Below are 25,067 nucleotides of genomic sequence, written 5' to 3' on the forward strand. Positions count from 1 at the left end.
TACTAAACAGCTGCTGCACGCAACAACAAAAAATTCATGGGCTGCAAAGCAGTTTGGATGTGAAAGGTGTTACATAATTGCAAGTTACTGATTTCTCACTACACCCTCCCCGATTTTGGTGCACATGTATCTATTGGTGCCTCCTTCCAACAGCATAAAATCTACTCGGGCATTTATCAGTGCATTGTAATAGAGGCACATTGTTTGAGAAATTACATTTTGCAATAATTTTATTACAAGACATTTTGTTTCTATGTTAACCCACACACAATATAAACAGCCATGCTCATTCATTGAACTCAATATTAAATCTGTAAATTGATGCTAATGGAGTCCTTTGTAAGGTTCTGTTTCTTTCCTGGCAACAGCATTAACGTATCAGTGCTCATTATTTATTGTATCTTCAAAGGCTTGTCTACAGCATATTAAATACCTCATGAATTAGTGACCTTAGCTCCGTAATTGTAGCAATTTTCTCCCAAGTTTATACAAACACTGCACTGTGCATTTTAAAGTTGTGGCATCATCCAATTCATTTCAAAATCACCAAAATTTAAAAAAAACTTTAAAAGAAAAAGTGGCATGATGACTAGTCACTGGTGGTCAGATGTATTGTGCCATAGAGTGGGTAGAATGCACGTTCATCCATATTTTTTCATACACACACACAGAGGATAAAGGAAGATATTAAATAGAAATTTTTAAAAATGGAAGGGAGGAATCATGGGGCTGAAGCTGTTCATCCCACACTGGTCTCGAGCATTATGGGCAGGTTCAATTCGAATATTAGCTGGAGAGCATAGGTTTATAAAGCTTGGTTTGGTTCCTTGTTAGGAACAGTTGTCAGGGCACTCCTAGTCAGCAATCTAGTTCATTGGTCTGTACTGGCATGTACAGAAGAGGGTTATTGAAGAGTGAATTTTATGGATTTGGAAGCAGGTTGGTAGGGATGAAGTTCTTTGGGGAGAGGGGGGAGGAAGGGTCCTGAGGTTTAAGACGACTGGGGAACAGGATCTGGGAGCAATGGATGAGCCAAAGCCCGGCAGCTTTCAGAATTTTGCCAGGATACAGCAGCATTTAAGTCTAGCAGCCTTGTGGAAAGAGACGTCCAGCCAAATGGGATATGATCTGACCATGGCCCCCATCAGACCATCAGGTGCCCTCCCTCCACTGCACACCTATCTATCAACCTCTTCCCCTGGCCTATCCACAGCTCCCTTTGGTCCATTAGGCACCCCATCACTTTTCCTGTCGTCAACCAGTTTCTGCCTTGAAGCACTAGGTGCACTATGTGAGTTTGCCAACTTCTCGTCTTTAAAAGTACATAAATTTCCATAAACAAAAATTACCTCAAAATGTTTGAAAGTTCATACTTTACAATTTCCATACTTTTATACATAAAACAAATACCATTGGGCTCCCAAAATGATTTGCTGTCTTTCCGAGAAGATAATGTTTTATTTAAAGCTGAATTTGGTGCCAAAATGAAGAGAAATGCCTCCAGGATTGACATGGACAGCAGCCAATCAGAAGGAAACCCAAGAATTCAAACTTACCTTCCAGCTGGGGTGAAATCATTCGAAAAACAAACTGACGTGCTATTCGACTTTTCCACTGTGGAAAAGAAATTTATTCTCCATAAACAATTTTCATTTTGTTTCCTAAGAGTCAAAGAAGCCATGGACAATGTTAATCACAGGTGCCATCAAAGTCTGTGAGCAATTCTTAATTTAAAAAAAGCAATTAATATTTTCAATGTGAAACTTGCCTGAAGAAATTATGCAAATATCCATGTGTTTGTTTCATGATCTTTTGGAAAAAGCAAATTCCCAAATCCTCTCAGGGTGAGGGGATATACTTCTGTGCTTTAACTCAAGAAGCCTACTGATGCATATTAGGAAAACTACACATGCTCAGAATCCATACATGTGGTTTCTAACTCTCTCAATTGCTCAATTAAAACATACAAGAGACAATGAGTAAATTTATTCATTATTGTGAACTACATTTTTTGGATTTTTTTTGTTTTGTTTAGAACTTTTTTTGGACATTAGAAATTTCAGTTAAGGAAGAAATGGTGGATGATAGTTTTGCAAAAAGCATTCTGCGTGACTCGACTGGCTCGTCAACAAATCCTAAATGATGAAATGTTGGCATGTTGATATATTATAAGCATTGACATTTTTCTGGGGTTTTTCCATTATAAATGTTTAGATAGGCAGCTTCAATATTAAATATTGACAAAAGCAGGACTCAAAAATATGACACAGGACATAAGGTTTGTGGACAGGAAGTGTATGCCATCCACAAGATTTTTAATATATTACATACAACACACACAAACCTCAGGTCAATTTATTCAATTGCATAGTCCCAAAATGCCTGTGTGTTAATTTATAGTGATGTGGACACTCAGGGTGCACTGGGTAAAAACATGGGTAACAATGAACAGCTTATTTAAAAATTAAAAGCTGTGATTTGCAGTACAGCAATTTCATTTATTAGTTGCTGTTATACAAAGAGCTAAAACACCAATGCAGTTGGCGGCAATCGGGCCTCAATGTATCCATTGTCTCCCGAAAGTAAAGATGCTCTGATTATAAATGATATTACCCACGCCTAACTACAGTTTATTCCTCTAAGACACTTTTAGTACAAGGGTCCTTACCTCAACTCAACTTCAGCCAAGTGCTCTTTGTAGTTGTTTTACTTCAAGAATCACTAATTACAGGGACATATTTTCCTTTACCACCAGTCAATGCAGGCAACACATGCAGCGACAGGATTCCTCTCCCAAGACAATTCCAGTAGTTTAAATAAGAATTTTCAAAAGGGACTATATCTTGCTTTCAACCCTACCCCAACTTCATAAGTGACTGTACCCTCAGAACAAAAAAGATTGACTTGTTTTATGAACATTGTTGACTGCCGATGTCACCTGAGTGCCAGAGGACCTCCTTCACGACAAACTTTATAGTCTCCCAAGCCAGAAACTTGAAAAGCATCACAGCAAATGAGCTCACAATGTCAATGATTAGTATAATTCCATGCAATGATATGCACACATTTTTTTAATTTTGCTTGCATCAACTGCAACACAAGAAATACAAATAACCTTCCCGTTTTAGGAAAACTTGTAACAGATCAACACAGTCCCACCCATTTACGACAGGGCACTTCCTACCTAAATCAGCAAATCTGGAGAGTTTGGTCTTTTCTGCAGCATTAAAACATTGCCTTTTCACCGCAGAATCATGCATTTTACAAATGATGATCGCACTCAACTGTTCCAAAATTAAATGCCACGCTTACAGATGCAAACAGTGGAGGCTGCCTTTCTTAACTTGCTCAAGGTCAGCAACACACACCAGATGTGGTCTCAGACCTGGGACAATGCTCAACAGCTGTGACCAGCTCCCCGAAGTAATTGTTCGCCTGCTTTTATACCCAGTGTCTTAAATTTTAAGAAAAGCAAATACCTGTTTACGCACATTAACTAGCCACATTGGATTAGAAGATGGCCAAAATACATAGAGACCGAGGCATTGACAGCAACCACTAGAAAATGTAATCAACACCTTAATGATATTAATCAGAAAAGTCTGAACAGTTTATAGTGGTTCTTTAGAATTTTAGATCAAATTATAGCCTTAAATATATAATTTATAATCATCCTGTGTAAAATAAATAGAATGGATGGTTTTAGACAGTTTGAGTTGGCAAAAGTAAAAAGTGCATCATCAGTCTGCCAGTGCACATCAGGCCCTCAGTGAACTAAGATCTGGAATGCACTACCTGAGAAGGTGGTGGAAGCAGATTCAAGAGTAACTTTCAAAATGGAATTGGTTGAAAGAGAGAAATTTGCAGGGCTATGGGGAAAGAGCAGGGAAGTGGAATTAATTGGATAACTCTTTCAAAGAGCCAGCACAGACACAATGGGCTGAATGGCCTCTTTCTGTGCTGTATGATTCTATGATTAATTAGTGATATTGTTGCAGGATCACCAAAAGATAAAACTAGTTGGTTTTGCAGGAACTCTAATGCCTCGTGTATCACATAGGGAATGGTAATTGAATCACAATGGAAACATGGTTTGACAACATAATTAAAATGTAGGATTGACTTTATATTACATGATCTTTGGTTGTTTTTAAGTTGTTTCAGAAGCATTATGTTCACTGGAAACTAATTCTACTTACTGAAACTCACTGTGTACCATCGCATACAAGGTGGCCCATAAAAGATCCCCCTCCAAAATGCTATCTAAAAAAAAAACTTTCCAGAAGACAAGGGTCAACATTACAAACCTGCTAACCATCCAAATTCTCACTTTTACGTCAGCTGACGAAGGGGGAAGCCTCCGAAAGCTTGTGAATTTAAAATAAAATTGCTGGACTATAACTTGGTGTTGTAAAATTGTTTACAATTGTCAACCCCAGTCCATCACCGGCATCTCCACATTATAACATCACATCTACGGTCTTACCACTGCTTTGTCATATTATTTTCCTACACATGAAAGTACCATGAGGGGTTAAAAATGAAGATCGTGCAGTCACAATGCAATGTAATGAACCAAGTTCAATTAAATCTTGTAATCTGGAAGAATAATGACAAATTTTGAAGATAACGTCAACTCTTCAAAATCTGGAGTAGAAGACTTGTAAGCCTGTAAGGAATCACTGCAACAATCCCAGTAGATCTATTTCCTCAGAATTAACAACCATAAAAACACAAACAGCATTTATAACTATTAATTTCGCATCAGGAAATAGTATCAGTTGCTGTAATCTCATGCAAAGCTCACGACAGTATGAGATCATATACTCCTCACTTCCTAATCTGAACCCCAGATTGTGCACCTTCTCACTAAAATTGTATAAGCAAATGTTTTGAATCAAAGAAAGAATTTTAGAAATATGAAGTAAAGCTTATCAATATTTTTCTAAATTGTTCTCCTGAATTGTTCAAATGTTGTATCCCCCACCCACTTCCTTTTTTCCACATTTTCTCCATTCTTATCTCTTCGCCAATACTGCAGGAAAAATAGCCCCAGCTTCATTCACCTCCCATTCACCTCCCAAGGCCAGGACTGAGGATGTGTGGAAAATTATGCAGCAAGCCTACATCCTATCAATTTGCAGAGGAATTGCTGCAAGCTCTGCCAATATAAATGCAAGTTCTTTCTTCTAATAAGTTACACTGAAGACCATACGACAGCAGCAAAATACATCACATTCAGATTCCAATCAGCTATTCTACTGGATTAGACTTGGAAATCTAAATTAAATTGGAGAGAATCCACAATATAAATTACACATCTGTTGGAAGAAGTGCTGCTGTTGGAGTGGGTTTCATCAGTCGAGTGACTTTTCCTTGTTCAATACTATTTCAACCATCAAACTAGAGAACCAGATGGTTACAAACCTACTATCACATTAAAGCACATCAGGGATGGCACACAAAAAACACATGCACCTAAAAACACTTTGAATGTAGGTCTGGCGGCTATGCTTGTACTGAATTTGCATTTTTGTTACCTCCCAACAGCTGTCAATTTTTTTTAAAAATTGGTACAACTAGTGGTATGTTACATTAGTTCTAATTTTCAGGGCAATCAGAACTAATGTAACACACAATGATGCCAAGTTTTAAGACCTTTATTCCAACTACCATACAGTTCGATGGAACATGTTTCCATCATTAGGGGCAGAGTGATTGAGTATTGGGCAAATGTGAACTGATCAGAGAGCCAGCATGGATTTGTAAAGGGTAAGTCACGACTAATTAACCTAGTCGAATTTCTTGGAGGTCAGTAATGTAGTAGATAATGGAATGTCAATGGATGCTGTTTATATGGATTCCCAGAAGGCATTCGATAAAGTTCCACATAAGAGACTTAGCAAAAATGAAAGCTCAGAATTGGAGACAACCTATTGACATGGATAGGGAATTGGTTAGGAGGTGGGCGACAGTAGGGAAAATGGATATGTATACTCAAATTCGCAGGATGTGACTAGCGGTGTCTCCCAGGGATCTATGCTGGGGCCTCAGATTTTCACCATATTTATCAATGACTTAGATGAAGGAATGGCGAACCATGTATTTAAGTTTTCTGACAACACTAAGTTAGGTAACACAGTAGTGTAGATGGAAGTAGAAAGCTGCAAAGGGACGTTGATAGATTAAGTGAGTGGGCAAAACTATAGCAGATGGAGTTCAGCGTGGGGAAGTGTTTGGTCATGCACTTTTGGACTCGAGAAAGAAGATCAGAGTATTTTCTAAACAGTGAGAAGCTAGATTTAGAGGTCCATGTATAGAAATAACCAAAAACTAGTGGACAGGTACAAAAAAATAATCAAAGGTTAATGGAATGTTAGCTTTTATCTCGAGGGCTGGAATATAAAGGGTTGAAGTTATGCTACAGTTGTATTAAGCTCTGGTTAAACCTCATCTGGAGTACCATGTTCAGTTCTGGGCAACGCACCTCAGGAAGTCATATTTGCCTTGTAGGGGGTGCAGCGCAGATTCCCCAGAATGATACCGGGACTAAAAGGGTTAAATTATGAGTACAGATGGTATAGACTAGGCTTGTAATCCCTTGAGTATAGAAAATTAAGCGGTGATCTAATTAAGGTGTTTCAGATGATTAAAGGATTTGATAGGGTAGATAGAAATAAACTATTTCCTCTGGTGGGGGAGTCCAGAACACGGGGGCAAAAACTTCAAATTAGAGCTGGGCCATTCAAAGGTGAAGTCAGGAAGCACTTCTTCATGCAAAAGGTAGTTGAAATCTGGAACTCTGTCCCCCAAAAAGCTTTTGAGGGTAGGTCAATTGAAAAATCCAAAACTGGGATTGATAGATTTTTTTGGTTAGGCAAGGGTATTAAGGGATATGGAACCAAGGTGGGTAAATGGAGTTAAGATACAAATCACCCATGATCTAATTGAATGACAGAACAGGCTCAAGTGACTGAAGGCCTACTCCTTGTTCCGATATAAAATTTTTGAAATCTACTATCTTCCCAACTCATAGCAATTACATAATGAATATCAAACCGGGCTTGGGAGGAGGAGGGTACAAGGGGACAAGCCTAGCACCTCTACCTCACATGTGTTGAGGGGGGGGTAGGGGGTGAAGAGAAGGGAGGACATCAATAGTGCAACCCCATCAAGGGGAGGGAGACAAAATGTACAGAAGCTCAATGTTAGATTGGAGAGAGGGGGCTAGAATGAGAACACAGGCATGGCACCCAAATGTCAATCTGGGGAGTGGGGGGGGGATTGCAGACTTGAGAGTGCAAAGGCTAAGTGATACAAATCTATGAAAAATGGGTGTTAAGACCAAGCTGCAGTTGTACAGGAAACATCACTAGTATAGAAAAAAATCTGTTCCTATATTAGTGAACAACCTGCATTTCAGGGGTGGCGATAGATCAGTGCAACCCTTTTTATTTTCATTATCTTTATCATCAAAGAAGATTTTGATAAAACAGAATTTTGAAGTGTTGGGTGGCAAAATGTATTAGCATTGCCAGTCTTTTGGGGGGGGGGGGAGGAAGTTGTATAATGCTTATGGGTTGTACAGTATGAAATAATGTCACTGAAAAGCATACTCATCAGGGAATGCATCAACATTCCCTCACATTCAATCCTGTTCTGTCCCTAATTCACTAATACCAGTGGCTGCCAATTTCCTCAAATACTGAAGTTGCTGCATTCTCCCACTCCATCTCCCCTTCCTCCATCCATCTCAACAGGATATAAATGTCCCATTTTTAATTTCCTTTTCAAAAGGAAATCCATCTCTCCATAATCCTAAGTGACATAAATGCAACCAGGCATTGTTCAGGATTTTCTGCTTCGCCCATCAAAATTCCAGTTTGAAGACCATCAGCATCAAAAACTGTTCTGAAGGCAAAACATCCAACAGATTTCGGAAAGGACTGGACAGTGCTGCTTTTTGTGCCTAGGATTGGGTTTCAATACAGTCCAGACAACACAAAAATTGGCAATTTCATTCAGGAAGGCTGCAAATGATAACTGATATGAGAAACTGAAGTAATCATCTTGGTGCTGCAGTGGGTTCTCGAGGTAGGGAGGCAAGACAATTAAAGAAGCTGCATCCCAGATCTAACCTGGTCCATTATCTACCTGGGAGAGCTTGATTCTGACGCCTCTCATTTATTGAGTAATAATTTGTGACTCATCTACCAATCACATTTCTGTGGTTTGCTATGCCCATTATTTTTTCATTACGCTGCTTAAATCTAATCCATCCTCAACACCTCCCAGGCCAAGATGGCACTTTCAGACGAATGGATTAAAGCAAAATAAAAAGGTGCACCTAATCCCCAGTAAAACTTTTCAAGATGGCAAAAGATTAAACGATGGGCAGTCCAGAACAATGTCAGCAAAATCAAATTAAAGGAACTGGAATAAACCTATGGGGCCTTGGCACACTTCCTCTTGTTTTTGTAGTCCTACACACCCTGTCCATTGAAAATGCAGTTCTGCTGGAAGTCACCTGCTTCCCTATTGCAAAACAAAAATCTGCTAACAGTACATTCTGTCTGAGGAAAGAACTGCTTCTGTTACTTCTCAAACCCATGAGCCAGCAGGCACCTACTAAAAAAGGGCAGACATCCTCACTCAAATGAAATGATCACGTCACATCTTCAAATGTAAACTGATGGAAATGCAACAAGAACAAGCATTTGATTTCTGGCAACTTCTCCGCCTTCAGAAAAAAAGAACGAGGAAGTGAGTCAGAGCTACACAGGAAGGCCAAATAATTACTGCCTGGCCTCGCAGCAGTTTCAGCCTCTGCAAGATGCAGTATTTCTGCTGTGCAATGAACAGTAATCAATTACAGGTTGCAAGCCATTAATGCCTTCATCAATAATTAATTTCTTTTTAAAGCTTTACACTGAAAATGATATGCAAAAGTCAGACCCAGGTATGGCTGGCAGCAATATCACTTATAATGCTGTTATTTCTCATTATGAGCTGGCTAACCTTTTGTTCAAAGAAGGTTCATTATCAACACTGAGGGGCAGGCTCCCTTGTCTTTTGTTTTGACATAATTATATTGGCCCCAATTTGATTCTATGTATAAAAAATAATTTTATCCCAATACAAGTAGTGCTTTATTTATACCTTGCATGAAGTCTAGACATGTATTTAAAATAATTGATAGAAATATTGACCAGTTTTTGAAATTCTTTGAGAATCTTTAAAGCATCCAAACTCATCAATATTACATGATTACAAAAAAAAGTTAGCCGTGCAGTGCCTCCAGCTGATGACTACAAGTGTATTTCTCCATAGTTCAAATTTAAAATGCTTAAAAAGACAAAAAGGGTAGATATTTTCAAGACTGAGATCGATAGGACTTTGTTCAGCAAGGGTATCCTGGGAGATGGAGTAAAGGCAGGTAAATAGGGTTGATGTACAGATCAGCCATGATCTAATAAAATGGTGGAACAGGCCCCAGGGGCTGAATGGCCCACTCCTGTTCCTATGTTTATCCTTGAAACCAATCCACATGCAATCATATGATTACACATATTAATTTCTCTCCTGTTGCTAAGTCATGTCAAAAAAAATGTTAAGCTTGAGCTCTGACTAGGATTGCCACTCAGTTTTTGGCCAGACCATCCAGTCTTTGAATGGGTGCTCATGAACTTTCTAAGTAAACCAAAGGTTTTATTTTTAAAACAAAACACACAATTTTTACTTATTCAAATCCCTCCATGGCTCACCCCTCCTATCTCTAACCTCCTCCAGCCCTACACCTTCCAAGATCTCTCTGCTCCTCCAATTCCGGTCTCTTGCGCATCCCCGATTTTCATCGCCCCATCATTGGTGGCCGTGCCTTCAGCTGCCGAGATCCTACGCTCTGGAATTCCCCCCCTAAACCTCTCCACCTCTCTCCTCCTTTAAGACACTACTTCAAACCTACCTCTGATCAAGCTTTTGGTCACTTGTTCCTAATATCTCCTTATATGGCTTGGTGTCAAATTTTGTTTGATAACGCTCCTGTGAAGTGCCTCGAGATGTTTTACTATGTTAAAGGCGCTATATAAATGCAAGTTGTTGTTACTTCTGAGTCACGTGGTCTGAAGCTTTAACTGCTGAGGTTAAGTTTTGATTAATCAAATGAAGCAAATCAAATCTCAAAACTCAAGCCATGATGCCACCACCTGTTGCAGTTTTGGACTTGGTGAAAGATCTCCCTCTGATGGATTAGTGGCAGCACCATCACCACAAGGACTGCAGCTTTTAAGAAAACCCACCACCACCTTCTCTAGGCAATTAGGGATGGGTATTATTAAATGCAGCCTTCCCAGCATTGCCCACATCCCTAGAACATAGAAAAAAAGAGGAATACAAATCAGGAGAGTCCCGGGTTCCACCGCTGGTCTACGTGGAGTTTGCAGATTATCAGCTGGGGTAGCGGTGGCTACAGAGCCCTATGCCCTTGTAATCTACAGCACTTTTACACAGCCACTTGTTTAGTCTGGATCCTGGGAGCCAGTTCTCTACTTTTCACAATTGCAGATTGTAGACCCTTGAAAAACTAGGTCTACATTTCTGCCACTGGGATATGAGAGCTGGATTGGTAGGGTTAAAGCAGAGGGAAGGTTCATGGACACTGGTCTTCCAGAAGCCAAATTAAATGAGCACCAGCATAACATTTTCTTCTAATCCAATAACGCTTACACGGGTCTCATCACAGAAACTAAGTCCCAAATTGTAAAAAGTACTTCAAGGAGCAAAGAAAAAAAAACAGGAGCAGGTTTGTGCCCTTAGCATACTGCAATTTTCAGTGCCTGATTTTAAGGGGTAAATTCTGTTGTGCAGATTACTGATCAAGGTTGCCAGTTACTGCCAAGTACAAGGAGTCTGATAAAAACCACATCAAGCATTCAGATGCCAACCCCAATAAAGAAAATAATGCATACTCCTACAAATGCTGTTAATGAGTGTTGATAACAGCTATTAGCACCTATTGGGGCAGATACCTGGCTGAGCAAGTCAATGTTTGTTTACTGTCTCCCAATATAAAAGCATCAGCAAAAGTGCTGAAGCTGAAAATCTGCCTTTTGGAACAAGTCCAAGAAGCAGCTCACACTATGGGAACTTGCACTGCTAAAACAATTTTTTTTTAAAAAAACATTCTGCTACTTAACACACAAATTACAGCATAATCCAGTTCTGCACTGCATTTGACCCAGGTGCACAAATGCAGTCTGAGTCCCAACCCAAATGTCTATTTGTTTTTTCTTCCCAATCTCTTTCCACCCCTCTCCCAGGCTTCCAAAGATTTCAATAGGGCCCGACAAGACACTCTCGTTTAAGTACGTTTGCACAATTTAGAGTCATAGGAAACCAATAAAAGTCAAGGACTGGAAAAGGCCATTCCGCCCACCAAAGCTTGTCAGTCTATGTTGGTGCTATAAATGGACATCTATGTCTGGACTGGGCACTGGATTACATTAAGAAATGCGATGCAAAGTTGTTGTAAAAATGAACAGTTGTGGAGACACACTTTGCTGCCTAGTGAAGTGGTAACTGCGTGCAACCCGCTAAACCCAAATGGCAACTGTATGCCCCCATCACCATACAAGAGATCAGTTCAAAAAAAAAACTCCACTGCAATTATGGAAACCTAGGCCGTGAGCTATTTCCCACTTAGGGGAATCCATTTTATGCCACATATGCCATTCATCACAGAAACCTTACCACTTACATTACAGGCAGTTTGAGAACCCAACTCCAATTCAATACAATTACATGTCAGCAAACAACTGTTGTACAGGTGCCAGTGCTTTCATACCTGACAAAGACTCAGCGATCAAAGGCAAAACCATTTTACTGATCTGTATGGTGGCAGGCAACCTGCTATGCCCACTAAGCCACAATGTTTTCTTTGGCAAGTTACTTCACGTTTATGTTGCCAGAAGCCTTCTGCATTTTAAAACCTATTTTGGGTGGTGCGCTGCCTCTTACAGCACTGTTTATATTCAGAGATTATCAACTTCAAAAGATGCTGTCAGCAGCAAATTGAAAATATGGGGTACGAAATAGAGCAGGGTGATTCTGTTTAGAGGATTACAATGCATAAGGAAATCACCTGGATCAAATTCCCTTCCTTTCCTGTGGGAAGATACATGACTTCCATTTAGCTTCTCACCTAGTCAGCACTGCCAGGATCAGTGGAGAGCTGCGTGGGGAAATCCTGAGAAGCAACTCCACCAACCTTGTACCACTCAGCCAACCTGTGCAACCACAGGACTCGAAACACAGCTTTCTGACAAAGAGAGATTAAGATGGGAGAGAGAAAGCTAGATTAAAAAAGTGGGTTTTGAAGAATTTTTTTAAAAATTCATTCATGGGATGTGGGCTGGCAAGGCCAGCATTTATTGCCCATCCTTAATTGCCCTCGAGAAGGTGGTGGAAAGGTGGAGAGGCAGAAGAGAGATTTAGAGAGGAAATTCTATACAGTAGGACACAGATGAAGGCTGTCACTAATTGTAGAGCAACGGGATAGGGAGATGCACAAATGGCTGCAGTCAGTTCTTTGATGAAGTAACAGAGAGGGTTGATGAGGGTAGTGCAGTTGCTGTGTATATGGACTTTCATAAGGCATTTGATAACATACCACATAATAGATTTGTAAGCAAAATTAAAGCCCATGGGATTAAAGGGTTGGAAAGCAGAGCAGTGGTGAATGGTTGTTTTTCAGACTGGAGGGAAGTATACAGTGGTATTCCCCAGGGGTCAGTATTAGGCCCGCTGTTCTTTTTGATATCTATTAATGACCTGGACTTGGGTACAGATGGTATAATTTCAAAGTTTGCAGAAGACACGAAACTCAGAAATGTAGTAAACAACATGGAGGATAGTAACAGACTTCAGGTGCACATACAAACTGGTGAAATGGGCCGACACATGGCAGGTGAAATTAAACACAGAAGTGTGAAGTGATGCATTTTGGTAGGAAGAATGAGGAGAGGCAATTTAAACTAAATGGTACAATATTAAAGGGGGTGCAGGAACAGAGACCTGGGGGTGCACATAGAAATCTTTGAAGGTGGCAGGACAAGCTGAGAAGGCTGTTAAAAAAGCATATGGGATCCTGGGCTTTATTAATAGAGGCATAGAGTACAAAAGCAAGGAAGTTATGCTAATCCTTTATAAAACACTGGTTCGGCCTCAGCTGGAGTAGTGTGTTCAATTCTGGGCACCACATTTTAGGAAGGATGTCAAAGCCTGAGAGAGGATGCAGAAAAATTTTTACTCGAATGTGCCAGGGATGAGGGACTTTAGTTATCTGGAGAAGCTGGGGTTGTTCCTCTACCCCAGAGTGCTAAGGATGCTGAGTCGTTGAGTATATTCAAGGCTGAGATAGATTTTTGGACTCTAGGGGAAATCAAGGGATATGGGGGGTTGGGCGGGAAAGTGGAGTTGAGGTCAAAGATCAGCCATGATCTTATTGAATGGCAGAGCAGGCTCAAGGGGCCGTATGGCCTACTCCTGCTCCCATTTCTTATATTCTCCTTAGAACAGAGTCGATTAAGGGGAGATTTGATAGAAATGTTCAAAATCATGAACAGTTTTGATAGAGTAAATAAGGAGAAACTGTTTCCAGTGGCAGAAGGGTGGGTAACTAGATGACACAGATTTAGGGTGATAGGTAAGAGAGCCAGAGATAACATGAGGAAACATTTTGTTTTAAAATGCAGCGAGTTGTAATGATCTGGAATGCACTGCCTGAAAGGGTGGTGGAAGCAGATTCAATAATAACTTTCAAATAGGAATTGGATAAATACTTGAAGGGAAAAAATTTACAGGACTATGGGGAAAGAGCAGGGCAATAGGACTGATTGGCTAGCTCTTTCCAAGAGCCAGCACAGGCACGGTAGGCCAAATGGCCTTCTCTCCTGTGCTGAACCTACTACGATGCTATGAAATGAAATGTTTGGGGTGGGGGGGAACATAGGTCTTAAGATTGCAGAGATAAGGCAGGGCACAGCTGTGGCACAATTTCAAAATTCAATGTGTTGTGGCGAACAAGGCGCCAATGTAGGCCAGTGAGGACAGATATGATGGGCAAACAGGACCTTGTGCAGGTCAGGATATATGTAGCGGAGTCGTGGACTAGTTGATACATTTGGAAGATGGGAGGCCTTCAAGTTGAGCACTGAAGTCTAGAAGTGACAAAGGCACATATAAGGACTTCAAAAGTGAAAGGGCCTTGTCAGGAGTAGAGGCAAGGAATGATGTGAAGGTGGCAGTCAGCTGTCTTCAGAATGTTACAATAATTTGGGATATGCAAGTGTATAAACTACAGAATGAGGACAATCCACTGAACACATAGAACTCAGTATCATTTGACACCATCTTAAATAGTTGTATTCTGATCATTTTTTTTTTAAAAGAAGTGTTTGCACACATTTTTAAAGATGTTACTGGCACAATCACTAGTGTTGGAACATTTTATATATACTGATCCCTTTGTGCCAGAACATTAGGTTTTAACAAGACTGACAGTTATCCTCAATTCAAGGGCTTCTCTCCACAGACCAGGGGTCTTGTCTTAAGCATCCAGAATCCAATGCAGATACACTCTGATGATGCAAAGTGTCTGTCTGTGTGTGTGGGGGAGGGGCGGGGGGAGATGAGGAAGAGAAAGAGTCCGTGAAGATCAGACCCACCATCCGTCACTGAGTTTTGTACTATTCTGCTTTCTAAAATGCTTATCAGCAGCAGTTCTATGTTTAATCCCATCTCCACTAAATCGTGAGACTTTATTTTGAGTAAGCCAGTGTACTTTCAGGTAAACCATTTAAATTAATCTATATCGTCTCTGCATTCTGTAGTACTGACGCAAGCAAGGCCCACAGGAAGGAACAGGCCAATGAGACAAGATAAGCAACAGAACAAAACACAGAACAATTTTTTTTAAATATAAAAGTGCAATTTTGAGCTTTTCTTTACAAAGAACGTCACCATTGGGGAAAGGAATACTCTCACTATTTGCACCTTTTTGACATATGTCAGGTCAGTTGTAGCCTGAGTTAGTAGAATCAAGCTTTCCGTCAGCAATGCCTTAAGTCCAACCTCAGAATAACATCCCTCGACAGCATCAGTATGGCATTTCCTTTTCCCACATCAGTCACCTTTGTATGTCCCTGAACAAGATGGTCATACTTGATATCACTTAGTCTCAGGTTATCTGTAGTAGATACTTCTGCCCACCAGGAAGTGGGTGAACTCATTTTACTTAGGATGATTACAGCTGGCAAGGACCATTTTCTTTCCACTTCCTTAAGTTGGATTCTTGCGCTGGTGCCAGAAGTGAAAGGACAGTGTTCTAAACACACTGGAGCAGAAAACTGACTCAATGACGAGTATTGTACTAATTGGAGGTTTTTCTCAGAACGAAAAAGGATCAGCTAAAATGAACACATAAAAAGTGATCTTAGTAACATTTTCACAGCAGACCCCATTTAAGGTCCAGAGCTCGTTTAAAATGGACTTCTGCTCAAGGACATCTTACGTACACATCGCAGCACGAGACAAAGTCCATACAATGCAGATTCTAATGCCACTTCTTTCAATGGAGGTCAGGCAGAAAGCATTCCAGTGCCTGGAGTCATACCTGGCAAAAAGGAAGATGGTTGTGGTTGCTGGAGGACAATCATCTCAGTCCTAGAACATTGCTGCAGGAGCTCCTCAGGGCAGGGTCCTATGCACCAACTATCTTCAGCTGCTTCATAAATCATCTTCCCTCCATCATATGGTCAGAGTTGGAACTGTTCACTGATGAATGCAGTGTTCAGCTCCATTTGTAATTCCTCAGATAATGAAAGTCCATGCCCGCATGCAGCAAGACATGGACAATATGCATACTTGGGCTGATAAGTGGCAAGTAACATTCACGCCACACAAGTGCCAGACAATGGCCATCTCCAATGTGAGCTTAACCACCTCCCCTTGACATTCAACGACATTACCATTGATGAGTCCCCCACCATTACCATCTTGGGGGTCACCAACGACCAGAGACACAACCGGATCAACCATATAAATGCCGTGGGTACTGGAGCAGGTCAGATACTGAGTATTCTGTGGACAGTGGCTCACCTCCCGACTCTCCAAAGCCTCTCCACAAGACACAAGTCAGGAGTTTGATGGAACACTCTCCACTTTCCTGGATAGGTACAGCAGCAATACTCAAGAAGCTCAATACAATCCAGGAATAAGCATTCCACTTGATCGGTACCTCATCCACTAGCCTAAATATCCATCCCATGTCTGCAGGATGCGCTGCATCAACTCACCAAGGCTTCTTTGCCAGCACCTCCCAAACACATGACCTCCACCACCTAGAAGGACAAGGGCAGCAGGTGCATGGGAACACCATCCATTCCACGTTCCCCTCCAAGTCTCACACCACCCTGACTTGGACATATATCGCCGTTCCTTCATAGTCACTGGGTCAAAATCCTGGAACTCCCTACCTAACAGCACTGTGGGAACACCTTCACCCCACAGACTGCAGCAGTTCAAGGCAGCCCATCTCCACCTTCTCAAGGATGGGCAATAAATGACAGGGATTCCCTCATCCCGAGAATGAATTTTGAAGAATTCAATGTCCTTGGATGAGCGCTGCTGTTATTTTTAACTATCGCATCTTAATTAAAATTTGGGCTGAGTACTGCTGCAAGTAAACAAGAGACAGATCATATAAAAGTGACCCTATCAAGCAGCTTTACTGCAGTTTATTGGATTTTTTGAAGGACAGAATGTCTTAAATATTATTGGTATTTGGAGAATAGGCAACATAGACAGTGCCAAAGTGATATAGGAGCAAGTGTGGAGTAGAGCAATTAGTAGCAACTGGAGTGTGATGAGGGACTGACTTGAACTGGACCCTGAATTACGACTGATTCTACGGAGCTGAACAGGGGCAGAGACGCTCACGCACACAGAGGCACGCTCAGAGACAGATGTTTTTTGTGAATTATTGCATGTGATGATTTTTTGGTTGAATGTGGTCTGTGACTGAACCAATCAGGAATCACAGAGCGATGGTTTTGTGATTTGGTTGCTTCATTGGATCTAACAGGTCAAAGGGACTCTCCAATGGTGCTGCATTACTACACAGCCGAGTTCCTAACAGATTTTTTTTTAAAACCAGTTTTATGTCTCCAATGTGACTCCTCCTTTTCAGATTCAGAAGAGGAAAAGCAGCTTACTGGGGTGGAGAGAGAAGAAGAGGAAGGGAGGAAAAATAAATGTTTATTTTCTCATGTAATCCCTTTTCAGCAGCAGAGCATTCTGCATATTTCCGCCACTGATCTGCACTCTTCATCTTTATTTCCTGATTCTATTAGCAGGAATCGGGGTTCATGCATTAAACATACAATATATACGTTTTTATTTTGTTACCAGCAGAGATATGCATTCAAAACCAGTCTAAGTAGATTTGTTCCCCATATGCCTTAAAAAAAATCTTCCTGTGAATGAAGTGTTTATAATCCACAGGACAAAAAAAAAGTACTGAAGCTTTAACTCACAACTCTCCCCTCATTTTCAGATGCAGGCAAATCCTGAAAAATGGTTCACAAATTTGCCAAGAAGTATTACACCAGTATTCAAGGAGCATTTTGCTAGGGTTTCAATGAACTGCGGCTGAAAACAGTCAATTTATAAATATCTACACCACAGCCCAGCCCACTGAATCATTCACTCAGCAATCCACATTCAACAAAATTATATATTTTTTTATGAGACATTAGAGAGAAACTTAAATTCTTCCTCAATTTTAGCATTGGGCAGATTATAGTTCGTACATTGATTACAAAGAAAAACAGATTGAGATAATCCCATGCCTAAACCAGGAACTCTATACAACAGAAAGCAGTGTGATCTTGAATTGTATCCATGGATCCAAATTACACTTCAATGAATTATGTATTCATCTGGAGTTGACTATTTCCCATGGATAAAATTATGTTGGGGGAGGGAAACAGTGGCCCGAGTGTCTTTTTGTCAATGACATTAGTAGTCAGCTCCCTTTAGAGAACTGTCATATGTACATTGATGTTAATTTACTTTAATATGCATATTAATGCTTTTATGGTACCATGTGCAAGCCTCTGTATGAAACACAGGGCCAATGCCACAGCTGTGGAAATGGAAGGGAAGACTGTACAAAGGTGTTTATCTGAGCTGAACAGAGTATGGCTGGAGTTTGGGGTTCACTAGTCTACTCTATTGTTAAGTCCTCAACTGTCTCTCCTGTGGCCTTAAAAAGCAAACCTGGTTTATCATAACCAATTTACATTGTGTTCCACTAATTTCCACTCCACCCGAACATCTCAAAACATTATAAATAACCTTGCAACTTTGTGAAGCAACACAAAGCCAATATCTTTTTAGCTTTTTCCCCCTCTCCCAACAGGTACAGTTTCATGGCTGTCGGTTGCCCCCGATACCCATTCTAGTCACCATGCTTCACCTGAAACTAGGCCACGAGCATTGATGAGTTCTTCGACCATGGGGATCACGAGAGACAAGCCCAAATTTGTCCACACCCGACATCTACACACACAAACTTTCCAAGTTAGCGGACTGCAATCAGGAGCAGGAACCTTTGCCAATTTTCTCCCCCAGCCTAGGGCGCGGAAGGTAATCATTTTGCCCCCACCACCACCTTAGCTGAGATGCCACTAACTTCACTCAGCACCAAACCAGAGACCTTTCCTGCTCAGCTGCTCAGTTCCTAAAAACTAAGCCAACTTTTGTTTTCAATTTAGCTAAAATGTTTAATACCCTGCAATTAACTACATTGCCATGCAAGCATATGTCTTAATATACAAATAGGTGAAACGTAACCTGTTAACTCCAGCCTGCAAGTGACTTTGATAATTCAATTAAATCCTCCTATGGTTGGTTGATTGTTAATTGTCAATTTACTGGGTAAGTAAATAGAACACAACAGTGAAAGTATGAAGAGCTGTGTCTGGCATTACAAATTTATCATAATAGTTTACACAGCAGATTACAATGTGAACTTTTCCCCCAGAGCCAAAACAACAGCACTGTTTTCACAGGATCTATCCGAAAGACCACTCACGCCAGCCCACAAACTCCCTATTCAGGTGATATAATTGTATTTAAACATTTTTGTAATCAATTGTACATCACAACACTTACAATTTTAATGAGCATCACCATCAAGATCTCTGTGATAAATAAAACCTATAAACTATACTGAACATCTTAATTTTTTGAATACTTATCTAGCCAGCAAGTTTTGGAGGTCACAAAAGGATCTACCAAAGAGGCGTTAATGATATTGATGGTGTAAGGGAAATGAATTTCAACACAGATACAGTCATTAGTCCATGTATGCTTCAGCAATCTGGTCATTTCAACTGTGTCTGTTAATGCAACTCTTTCACACTGTCAATCTCAGTATCATTACTCGTTGTTCAAACCAAAAATATGTCCAAACATTAACATAAGGAAATGATGGGGAAACTATTTAAACAATTCCTAATTCGTTTAATGGTCTGATTTTCTTTAAAAAAGGAGGTTCTGCTGGTGACGTTTGCTCTTAGCTCAAGCACTTTGATTTTGCAGCTTCTCAGTTCAGTATCTACCTCCTCCTACCTGCTTTATACAAAATTACTTCACAAATCAATATGAATAATGGGCCTGCACTGTGTCTGCATATACAGCAATACTGTGACTGCTGATCATAGAGAATCTCACTGCGCATGCAATCTGCTGTTTCATTTTAAAACAGATTGCACTCCCCTTCCAAATGGTTGCTTAAGGGCTTAATACAGCAGTTTCCTTTTGAATCACTCCCTATCTTCCAAATTTCTCTACGAAAACCTTATGTGCTCCTCCTCTGACAATCTGGACATGGGTTTCACGACAGCAACCATCAATGTCACACCATAACCAGTGAAGCAGGAGCCATGACTCGAGAGGGACCCATTGGACAATGGCTGTTCTCCCTCTCTCCCCATAGCAAGATCACAGAGCAACTCACTTCGAAAAACAGTCCATCTACTAGCTCTAAGCCAAGAACTACCCAAAGTCCTGCAAATGAGGCAACTAAGTTTATCTGACAAATTATTTGGATCTTGAAATTCACACCACTGCAATTACCACTCAATTATATTATTTACCAAGCCACTTAATATAGCACTGTTCACTTTCCTTACTCAAGCACGGTCATTCCCAAATGTCTCGGTGGGTGTCAGAATTAAATATTTCATAATCAAAATTCCAGGCTAATATATTTCATCTAAATCTTTTCCTCCCCATTCCAAAGGATAGAACAAGGATGAGTGGAGAGACAAAAACTATTCAAGTATTAATAAATCAAACTATTGAGGATGGAGCTGTAACTAATTATCCCATATGGCTCAGTTCCTGTGTACAATGTGCTGTCCCTTACCTAGCTATCCAACTTCATTGGAGAAAAGGTGCCAAAATGAAACAAAATAATTTAAGCACAGAGAGACACAATAGTTTATTTTCATCCTTGGATTATTTCATAAGTCTCAAACTGCAGCTGCATATGGGGAAAGGGAGCTACACATAATTGGAAAATGAGATTTCCCCCAATCCCCACAGCCAAAATTTTATTTCAGATGGCCTTTTTTAAATAGATACATTTAGGGATTTAGATCTCCCTGTAGACGCGGGTCCTGTTTTACAAGTGCACATTCTTCCATATGCGAGTGATTTCCATTAAATAACTTTCATATTTTGTGTAGATTACATCACATTTTTAATTAATGTACCAATTTTACTTTGAAAATTCATTTGAGAGCATTCAAATTGTAAACATTCTAAACCCTAACCACACAAGAGACTAATTAGCACTCATGTTGCCTCTAGCTGCGCTGGAAACAAACCACAAAGGAATACACAGCACCATTAAACCCATCCTTCCCATCTCGTTAGCTAATTAAGTTTACCCATTTACTAAATTAACATGTGGCAAATGGAATATGTTACAAAGAACTGTGAATGGAATTTGTACCCCACTCACTGACTGACTGACCGACCAAATCAACTGAGCACCAAATTAATCTATTATATCTATATATATTAAAAAAATTTGTGTACACAAAATGGTTTAATGCTTCACTAACAGATTCCGTCATTTAAATATAGAAGTGACCTTTTACTAAACAGTTAATAAATACATTGTATAAAAAAAAATTTATACACAAAATACATTTAACCTGCAGGATTATCATGCAGGAGTCATGTTTAACCCCAACACTCGGCAGATTTATAATATGTTCTTAAAGCACAGAATCACAACATGGTTTGCATATGCGTATCAATTTTTAATGAGTATCACCAAGTCCCTTTTCACCATCACTTTACCTCAAAACATGCTTATTCATTTTGCACCAAAAATGGTACTGATTAAGAATGCATTTTACAAAAATATTGCTCAAAATCACCTTTAGGAACTTTCCATAGAAGGGGCTCTCTATCAAACCCATGATCCACATAGAATTAATCCTACAGAAACAGGCATTCGGCCCAACAGGTCTATGTTCCTCACTAGCCTCCTCCTACCTTACTTCATCTGACCTTATCCTTCTATTTCTTTCTCCCTCATATTTATCTAGCTTCCCCTTAAATGCGTCTATGCTATTCGCTTCAACCTTGCCATGTGATGAGTGTGGAACTCACTACCACTCTCGGGGTAAATAAGTTTCTCCTGAATTTCTTACTGAACTTATTAGTGACTATCTTATATTTATGGCCCCTAGTTTTGGACGCTCCCAAGTGGAAACATATTCTCTACGTCTACCCTATTGAACTCCTTGATAATTTTGAAGACCTCTATCGGGTCACCTTTCAGTCTTTGCTGCAGAAAAAAGCCCTAGCCTGTTTGTTGTGCCCTCACAGTTCTGGTATCATCCTTGTAAATCTTTTTTGCACCTTTCTCCAGTGCTTCTTTATTCTTTCTATAGTATGGAGACCAGAACAGTGCTCAGTGTGGTCTAACCAAGGTTCTATATAAGTAACATAACTTCTCTGCTTTTGAATTCTGTTCCTCTAGAAATGAATCCCAATGCTTTGTTTGCACTTTTTACGGCATTGTTAACCCGCACTGCTACTTTTTACGATTTGTGAATCTGTATCCCTAGATCCCTTTGCGCCTCTACCCCAATTAGACGCTTATTGTCCAAGGAATAGGTGGCCTCCTTATTTTCTCCGGAGACTCCCGCATACACTTGCTCCATTTCTGAATCTGTGTTAATTGGGGACATTTTTCTATGTTATTTAAATGTGTACGAACAGGCGCTATATAAATGCCTTAGCAGAGAGGTCAATAACCAGGGGGCATACATTTAAAGTGATTTTTTGGGCTGGTGCAGACACGATGGGCCGAATGGCCTGTGTCCTAAATTTTCTGTGATTCCATTCTATGCAACATATTGTTTTAATTAAATGTTTCACTGCCCTGCGCACTTGACAGTTTCCAAGACTGAACTTTGTGGTTGTATATCCTTTAAAAAACAAGTATTTTTCTATGAACTACTGCATATTAAGCGATCCTTTTCAATGTGATTTTCTTGCTATGCAATAACGTGCTTTAAGGGAAATATATAAACATATAAAATTATTAATTTTGCTGAATATGCAGTTAAATAGACTAAAGCATGTCATAAGGCAATGCAAGCAGCTTGCAGGACTGAATGAGCTCTATGTACGTTCATTAATCACAATCAGCCGCTAAACATCATCCCCATTGAATCCCTCTTCGCTCCTTCCCTGCTGTAAACACAGCAATCGCTCCGATTGATCCTTCACACATACAGGCTCAGACTGATGTTAAATTGTCTGTCGGTCTGGGTTTAAAGTGGGGCCCAGCCTCCCCTTAATTCTTCTTACAGTCCTTCCTTCCTCTTTTTCAGTGAACTCGACGTCAACAGTAAGAACCACAACCGAAGTTCGCAGAAAAAAAAGATGTACCAGCGATTGACATCTAGACCCTGACGACATTATGCACGTTTTCAAACCAACCCTACAGTTAGCATTAACTATTAAATGCACAATTGAATCACTATGTCAGTGGGGAAATCCAGCTTCCAAATTTGGAAGATAACAAATTACACTAAAAGTAGTAAAGCGCCCTCGGCTCTACTTTAAAGGCAGATTTCTAAAACAATTGGAATAGTTGGTTGTTACTGGATAAACCCAAAACATGACTTCCTGAATTCGTGTCTGCAATTTATTTGGGGGGGGGGGGTAGAAAATCAAAATGTTAATATTCCTAACATACAACAACTCCTGAGAGTATTAGCGATCCTAGTTAAAATACATTTCAAACGGCTTACATACAAATTCAGGAGTATTTAAATAGATAAACGCATTCCTGAGAAACATTCCTACCCAACTTCTCCATCTACATTGTTTCAAATTATGTCCTTGCGGGTTAAGGGAGTTTATAAAAAGCTATTCGTATTTAACCCTATAAAAGCTAGGAGGGCCTGCTGTTGAAAATACCTCGCTTCGAACAACTTCCCGTTATTTTCTCACCCCCTCCCCCCTCCTCCTCCTTCCCAGCATAACAGTATTTTGCTCAGGGAGCGATCGAACACACGGACGGACCTGCCCCCGTATTGCGATCCGGTAAAAACTTAAACGCTCATTATTTTTTTTTTTGCGATTCATTAAGAAACTCCCGAGACTTGTTAAAAGTTACAGAGTATCCAGACTCTCCATCTCTGGTTAAAATGTAACGCTCCCTCACCCTCAAATCCAAAGAAATATATTTATATATATATATATATAAAGCCTGAGCCGAGCAACAAACTTACCCAAAAGTAACAATTTCACTTCTCGAGCCGCTTTCTCGCCGTCCTCCCGGAGATTTTTATCAATCATTTTCGAGCGCTCTGCGGCCGCCTTGTCTTCAGCGCTGATGGTACAACCCATGGCCAGTGAGAAGTGGACTGAATTCTTTTTGTTGAGGGGAGGGGGGGTGTTTCTTTTTTTTAAAAAAAAAGTTCTCTTTTATCTCAGATTCCAACTTCTTCACCTTCAGTCTTCGACCTGCTCCCACCAAACAAAAAAAGGACCACCGACCTCTCGCTTCTTCCCCCTCCCCCGAAACTTTGATAGACGAGGAAAAGAATCGTTTCTTCTTCTTCTTCTTGTTTGTTCGTTTTCTTCTCGCACAAAAAAAAAGACTCGATTGCAAACAAGAGATGTTATTTTTCTCTCTCTCCTTATTGCAATGGCTGTAATGTTTGCAGGAGCCCTGTGTGTGAGAGGGGTGGGGGTGGGGGGTGGAAGAATAGCTCGGTGCTGTAGCGCTGCTCCGCCACACCCCGTTACAGCTGCGAGCTCCGGCCCGAGCCTCTGCTCCTCGCTCAACACACACAGGCACCCGGATGGCACTCGGACTCCCGACCCGACCCGACTCGGCTCGGCTCGGCAGGGCCGGCCCCCCTGCGCCTGCGCGCTCGCCGCTATGCGTGCTGGGAGTTGTAGTCCACTCCTCCCCCTCTCTCCCCCTCTCGCTGGCCGCGCACCGACGGACAGGAACGCCAACTCCCACCGTGCTGTGCGCCCCACACCTCCCCAATTGACTGACTGACTGACTTCCACCAGAGCTTGCGAGTGTTTGTTAATAGGCTGCAGATCTGTGACTTGTTGGTGTCACTGTGCATTTATTTCTATTATATGCAATGCAATTCATTGTCTTTTTTATGTATCATTATTTCATATATTGCATCGCATATTAACCTCAATAATAAATATATTATTTACACATTTGTCTCAAATTCTATGCACGTTTCTGAAGCTAAATTTTACTTTTCGTGTCTTTAGCATTCATTACACTTTCGTTTTAGTGCTGCAATGTTATTTCGTTTGCTTCGTTGCAACTCAAGTGACTTGTTGCTAAACAACGATATCCTGTCAGTGTTCTGACAGCAGGAAGGCAACGAAATCCCCAAGAATGAACCAATCCCGGAGTTCAGCAGAGTCTTTAT

The 25,067-nt window shown here is 40.6% G+C and overlaps 1 protein-coding gene across 1 annotated transcript in view; it reads right to left on the reverse strand.

Moving 5' to 3' along the window:
• gnai2a (guanine nucleotide binding protein (G protein), alpha inhibiting activity polypeptide 2a) overlaps nt 1–24,494 on the reverse strand; it is a 214,096-nt gene extending 189,602 nt beyond the window's left edge. The window contains exon 1 of the mRNA XM_067998498.1: nt 23,889–24,494. Coding sequence (XP_067854599.1) covers nt 23,889–24,006 — 118 coding nt within the window. The 5' untranslated portion in view covers nt 24,007–24,494. The remainder of the gene's footprint in view (nt 1–23,888) is intronic.
• Nucleotides 24,495–25,067: the final 573 nt, after the last annotated feature.

This window comes from Heptranchias perlo, chromosome 17 (genome assembly GCF_035084215.1).
Source record: "Heptranchias perlo isolate sHepPer1 chromosome 17, sHepPer1.hap1, whole genome shotgun sequence".
In the NCBI taxonomy this organism is placed as follows: Eukaryota; Metazoa; Chordata; class Chondrichthyes; order Hexanchiformes; family Hexanchidae; genus Heptranchias; species Heptranchias perlo.